At 38.6% G+C, this 6,990-nt stretch overlaps 1 protein-coding gene across 1 annotated transcript; it reads right to left on the bottom strand.

Moving 5' to 3' along the window:
• Window positions 1-649: 649 nt before the first annotated feature.
• Window positions 650-3,256, bottom strand: LOC115969088 (nuclear poly(A) polymerase 1-like). Its single transcript, XM_031088654.1, has 2 exons — window positions 3,105-3,256; window positions 650-2,891 (listed from the first exon to the last, which is right to left on the bottom strand). The coding sequence occupies exon 2, from the start codon at window positions 2,867-2,869 to the stop codon at window positions 788-790; it is 2,082 nt and encodes a 693-aa protein (XP_030944514.1). The 5' UTR covers window positions 2,870-2,891; window positions 3,105-3,256; the 3' UTR covers window positions 650-787.
• Between the last annotated feature and the right edge of the window lie 3,734 nt (window positions 3,257-6,990).

The raw sequence follows: 6,990 nt of genomic DNA, 5'->3' as shown, positions 1-6,990 counted from the left end.
AATTACATTCAAGAAGCTTCATGAAAACATTTCTCAAGAATGAAATCAAAGAATAGAGAATTCAATATGTAACCAACTTTCAAGTGTCCAAATTCAATTTACTAAAACTCTCAATAGCCAAATTGAAGCGGATCTATTACAAAACACGATCACCATTATTATCAACAACAACTTCCACCTCAACAGATGTATATAACGAAAGGATGGAAACAGTACATGTTAAGAGAGAGAGAGAGAGAGACAGAGACAGAGACAGAGGATACCCCAATGAGAAGAGAGGCCTGCAAGTACGTTGCAGGAAAAGAAGAAAGGATAAATGCATGACATAAAACAGAGAAAAGCTTAGAATCAATTTCCTCATAATCATAAATTAAAAGGCAATAATTCTGAAAGAGTGAGATAAAATAAGACATGAAATAATAATTAAACAAAAAGAAAGGATTCCATTATGAAATGAAAGACAAGGCCTTTTATAAGTTATATCATCTAAGCACACAGTTGCACACACGCGTGCACAGAGAGAGAGAGAGAGAGAGAGAGAGAGAGGCCTGTAAAGGAAAGAAGTCTGTGTTGTAAACTACACAGAATCTCAAAAACTGAATTCATTCATTGAAAATTAATTTTAATACAAGAGGTCTGTAAAGGAAAGAAGCCTGTGTTGTAAACCACACACTTCCCTATAGCAACCAGGCCATCTCCAAAAAAAAAAAAAAATGTTGGTCTGACACTCTACAGAATCCGCTCCTTGAAAAATGCTTTCAAGACAAGTGAATTTTTGTGTATTGTTCTAGCAGTTTGCTCTAACCAAAGATGTAAAATTAAACTTGATAACCGGCTTTGGGGCAAGGTATGCAGCAGATACTGCATTAGAGGATGGTGCAGTAGGCTCAAGTTCCTCTACCCCTCCATCATTCCTGAAGATATTAGAGCAATCTTTACTGGTAGCCACTCCTTGCTGTACCCCGTCATTCTCTACCCTTGTTCCTTCACCAAAATTTTGTTGAACTTCACCTGTTGATTGCGCATCATCTTGAAATCTGTCATGTTCTTTGGAAGAACCTTGCTGGCACACAGATGGAGCAGGAACTAAATCAGAAACAAGGATCTCAACTGCGGTAGAGCTTGATGAACATCCAACAGAAGATGAAGCTCCCACTGGTGGGTTAAATCTGAAAGGCCCTTCAACTCCTAGACAACTTTGTGAACAATCCACAATAGGACATCTTGCAGTGATTGAACAATCCTCTACTTTAGCTTCCACTGCCAAAGGTGAATTCCTAGTCCCTGCCATAGAATCATATTTTCTCAATTTATGGCCTGTGATAGATTCATCTATTTTTCTCTTCTTTCCATTACCGGCTTCATCAGCTTCAGCAGCAGCACCATTTTCCCTGGCTACTCTCTTGGGACGGGCAGGCCTAACTCCACCAGGAAAGACAAACAGCGGAATATTATTTCGTTTTATGTGACATACACCAATCCACATCCCAGGCTTTTTACAGGTGTACATCCCCACTGTGTTCTTAAATTCCTCAACAGTAAAGCTTATATCAAACGGTTCACCTTCCTGAGCACAAACACCTGGTTTCCGCTGCAAGCCCATAAAATAACAACGGTGGAATTTTTTGGATTTGTCCAAACATTCACCAGGATGTGGATGGCACTGTAGCATTCCTCTTGTATCTCTCTCAATCTTTGAAGTCAGCAGACGAAGCCGAGATTCAACCCATCCTTGCCAATTCATTAAATCAATTTCCTTCCGAGCAGTTATATCTATCTGTAGATAGTTCTTATATGCTTCAAAGAAAAGAAAATTCTCAAAAAGAGAATTCCAGCCAGTCACACTTGCATCCATTGCCTCACAAATATTGTTTCCCCTCTGAAATTCTTGCTGCATAATACAGAGTGTACTTGAAGAGACATTGTAACTGGAGTTGATGCAAGGATATGCCGGTGTGATTATGGGCATTAAATCGTTCCTGTCTCTGAAATTTCTTCTAGGATCCCAAGACTGAAGCACCAAAGATCCTCCTTCAATGGGACATAGCAAAACAGGATTAGGCCACCGCCATTGGCTATACACCTTGAAAAACCGAGAAACCAACAAACTAGGCAATGCAGTTGGGTATAACTGGCATATCCGAGCAACCAGAATAGCCCAATTTATACCACCCAGAAACCCTGCAACATTCGAATAAATGCCACGCTGTTTAGCCCAATATCTTATGCATCTCAGCGTCGTCTGAAAACTCTGGACATTAGGAACCATACGCAAGATCTTATCAGTAACTCTAGATCCATTAACACTAAGCACACTCTTCTCATCCAAATCCTGCAGAAAACATGGTACAGAAAGATCCAAATCATCCGGAATAACCCACAACCCCAAATTTGCATAAAGAAGATCAATGGAAACCCCATTGAACTTAAATTTCATGACAGGAACATGAGCATCAGGGACAGGATGCAACTCTTGCACTTCAGGCAACTCAGACAGCATCCTATGAAGTTCACCAAAGAAGTCTTCCTCCCGTGTAGCGTGCCTCGGCCCAACACACAGCGTGTCAATATCAGCACCTGGGCCATTTACACCCAACCGATAAGACCCAAATGTAATGATAACAGCATTTACTTCTTCCACCATCTCCTCATTATACCCCTTAGCCTCAGTCACCTTTTTGACCCATGATTTCACAATTTGGTCCAACCTCCCCAGCACCTCCTGCCTTTTCAGAGCTTCCTCACGACTCTCATACAACCCTGCATTCTCCATTAACTTCTGTAATTCCTGGGTCCTACTCACATCTAATTCAGAAGGCTGAGCAGTCGAAATCGGTTCCCACATTTGATTCGATTTGGGCATAGCCATTATCAATGTAATATTGTAGCAACTAAAATTTACCCAAACAAGAAAATAAGAACAAAAATTATTACGGAAGATTGAAAAAAAATTCAACAATGGGCAGAAAAATTTATTCAATATTCACTGAATTCATGAAAAAAGGGAATGTGATACAATTCTATTTAAGCAAAAATTCAAAAATTACAAACAAAAGTGAAAACCCAGATACATAGAATTTGGCAAATAGAGAGAAAAAAATTACAAAGAGATATAACAGTAGAATGAAACCCTAAAAGTGGGTTTCCGTTTGTGATTGAGTTGGAGCGTGCCGAGGAGTCCAAAGCCGATTGTTGCTCTTTCACGCAGAGACAGAGAGAGAGAAATCTTTCTTTCTTCTTCTTCTTCTTCTTCTTCTTCTTCGATTCAAAGATTGCTGCTTTTTCACGCACAGAGAGAGAGAGAGAGAGAGAGAAATCTTTCTTCTTCTTCGATTCAGATACAGACTCAGGATGAAAGATTGCTGCTTTTTCACGCAGAGAGAGAAATTTGAAAACTGAAAACTGGAAAGTGAAAGTGAGAAGTCCGTTGGGTACTGGGAATCCTTTTATTTTGTTTGAGGTCGGTGGAAGTTGAAGTCGGTGGTATTAAATATTACTTTAAAAATAAAAACCAAAGAAAACCCATTTTAATATTCGTTCCCAAATATATTAATCAATAATTTCTAATAATTTAAGAATTTTTTTAAATAAAAAAAATATAGAGGTTTAAATTGGCTTGTATTTTCTTATTTTATCAATCCATAGTACTATATTATAATGATTTTATTTTATCAATATTGAAAATTTTGTAGATAATTTTAGTCAAAATTGATATAATTGAGTATAATTAAACAACTTACTTTTTTTTATTATTAAATAAGAGATTTAGGGTTTGATATCTTATATCTTATTTTGATGATAAAGAACAATTATTATGGAGTGAATGCCATTGATGGTGAAATTCTATTATATTTCTGATTTGAGTTATCATAGTAATATTCATTGATAAAATTATATTATTTTAATTATCAAATATAGGTATAATAAACCCTTAAAAAAAGAAGATAGGTATAATAAAAATAATTAGCCTCATGCATACTTTATGTGCATGATCAAAGACTGTTTTTTAATAATAAAAAATCCATTGTGTGATATTCTTTTTGCTCAAAATAAACAAATGTATGAATGTAAAAAGGTTTTGAATTTTTAGATAGTTATTAAAATGGTTTTGAATTTTTAGATAGTTATTAATATCGATAAAAACATGAGATATGGAGTTAGATATATTTAAGAGAGTTTTTTCCCCCCAATTTGACTACTTAACCTTTAATATCTTTTATTTATTTCAACTTTTATTTTAACCATTTTTCAAGAAAAACAATTTGAACTAAAAAATAAGAATAGCTGTTGAAAAATAGCAAAAAATAGATACCAAAGAATCTTATTCCAATTACATAGAAAGATGATGATTGGCCCCCGTGGAGTTCTTCACAGATTCACACTCAAATTATTCAAACAAACAACATATAAGTAAACAACAAGGGATAAACACTCCACAATGGGAGACTCAAGCAATTGATTTCTTTTACCTCAAATACTACAATTTCAACCTAGATATTACAATAGATAACTCCCAAGTTCCCGAGGTGTTATTCTTACTCTTTCTCTCTTTGAAATTCATTTTTCTTCTAAATGTTCCCTTCCCCCATTTTTGGATCCTTCACCTTTTGCCTCACCTTTCTCTTTTATAGCTTCAATCCTTACTCTTATTACTACAGTTGTCTTGTTGCCTGCCAGAGTCTCAGGGATATTTTTCTTAACTTTATCGGTTCCCTCCCCACCTTTATCCTGGAACTCTGACTTTTGGGGGTTGTTTGTACTGTTCAGGTTGTCTTACTTGTATTTAATGCGGCAGAGGTTAGGTAAGAACCCCATTATTAATACGGAGGCAAAGATCTTCAACCTTCTTGCATGTTTCGAAATTTCCCATGGTTCTAGGAATCTCCTAGAAATCACACATGCACCATACCTCAGGTAAGTTGGCACCTTACCTTTTCCACGGGAACTGATTTCTTGTGTCACTCATCTTTTCCTTAATACTTGGGATGACCCAGCTTTCCTCTTTTCATGGTTTATTACTCATTGAGCCTTCCTTTCAATATGTAGGCTAGGCCCAATTCTTTTCCCGTGGCCCAATTACTTCTTGGGCTTTGGGCCAGTGTAGTGACTATTCCATTCCCTACAATAGCCCTCCACGATCTCCAAGTCATCATAACTAATATGGGAATCGTGGTTTGAGAAAAACGTGGCAAACATTAATTGGTATTTATGAATAGTGGCAGTGTCAGGCAATAAATGCCGCGGACATGCTCGTGCTTCTCACCCCACAATCATTAGCACATGTTACTGAATGGACAGCCAAATGGGCCCTTTGGAAAACGGAAAATGTGCGGGAAAGGAAATGACTCATCTGTCCCTTCCTCTCCCTCACTTTTCCTATATAAGGGAGACCTCAGACCTTATTTTAGGCTCTTTCTCTGTTATTATTTCGTTAGAACTCTAAAAAACTTCTCTTTTCTCTTTTCTCTTTTCTCCACCACTTCCTTCTCTGACGACCTTCAGGCGGCCTTTAGTGACCCCCTTTCTTCTGCTTCTCCTTCCTGTTGTAAGTTCGTTTACTTTTCTTCCTTTAGCTTAGTTTTATCTTTGTATTCTTCTTCTTAGTTTATTATTATTTTTTTTTTTATAATGGGGAAATTTAAATCTATGGTTGACACCCCTAAGAGATTAGCTAAGTTTGGAGGGGATATAACTTTCCTGATGACGTAGAAGTGAGTTATTGCCCGGAATCCAAGGCAATACTTTCAAGAGGGGAAGGTAGAGTGGTAATCCCACTTGTTGCCATTGTAGAGGGGGGAGTAAGGATCCCTATGAGTGACCTCCTTACTAACTTCCTACACCACTTTAAGGTCTGTCCCGACCAATGTACTCCTAACGTATTTAAGATCGTTCGTAGTGTAGACACCCTTAATAAGAGGCTTGGACTGAAGTTTACCAAGCACGACATCAACTTCATCTATAGTTTTCAAGATAGTAAAACCTCTGGGTTTTACTTTAAGATTCGGCACGGGGAGGTAAGACTTATTTCTGGCCTTTTGGATTCCGACAAGGAGATAGAAGGAGACTATTTGATCGTCCCGAGAAATTGGTACCCCGGCAAAATCCACTGCCCCACAAGTGCGGGTAAAGCAGGTGGGTAAATCTTATAGGATTTTTTCTTTATACCAACTTATTAGTTCTAATTTGTCTCATTTTCGAGCTTTTTTAGACATTCTATATGACGAACCTTTGCTTATTTCTTTTTTAGAGCATCACACTTTTAAGAAGAAGAGACAATTGATCAACTCCACGGACTTGAACAGATTGCTGAGATCTCCAATCTATCCTCATCCTGACAGTCAGCTCCATGCAACTTATCTCATTCTCGGATATTCTCCTGTGTATTGAAGCTTTCAAGCAGCGGGAAAGGCTATCACTATAAAGCATCATTTGCTCCCTTATATCGATGTCCGCTGCAAGGGATATATCCTATCTCCCTCAGAATGTGCTCGTCGAGAAAAGGGAAGATATTGGAGCAACTCTCCTCCTCCTTTCACTCCTATGGACCTTGGGGTCACTGTTGTAAAGCCAACTTTAGCTGATCGCCCACGACACCTAAGGAAGAAGAAAACAGGCCACACTCCTACCCGTACCCCTTCACCACCCCGAGAAGAGCTTGATATTTAAGCTGCTATTCCCCTAGAAGACTTCCCAACCGAGATGACGTTCCAACGAAGTGGGGTTACTCTTGCACAACTTTTGGCCACTCCAATTGTGCCCAGAACTCAAACTCCTCCTGCTCTAGCTGCCAATGCTCCTATGGCCATTCAAACTGCTCCCGTCATTATGGCAGCTGCAACTCCTACCCAGGAGACTAAGGCTAGTTGGAAGTGTCCTAGAGGAGCAGGCCAATCCTCTGCAGCTCCTGATTCCGAAAACTCCCCCCCCCCCCTTGACCTAGGGGACTCTCAGGTTGATGCCGTAGGGGCTTCTTCTTATGTCCACACTTTC

The sequence above is a fragment of the Quercus lobata genome, chromosome 11 (assembly GCF_001633185.2).
Source record: "Quercus lobata isolate SW786 chromosome 11, ValleyOak3.0 Primary Assembly, whole genome shotgun sequence".
NCBI classification, from domain to species: Eukaryota; Viridiplantae; Streptophyta; class Magnoliopsida; order Fagales; family Fagaceae; genus Quercus; species Quercus lobata.
Note: the sequence above shows the minus strand (reverse complement) of the source record. Positions and strands in the feature narration are given on the sequence as shown.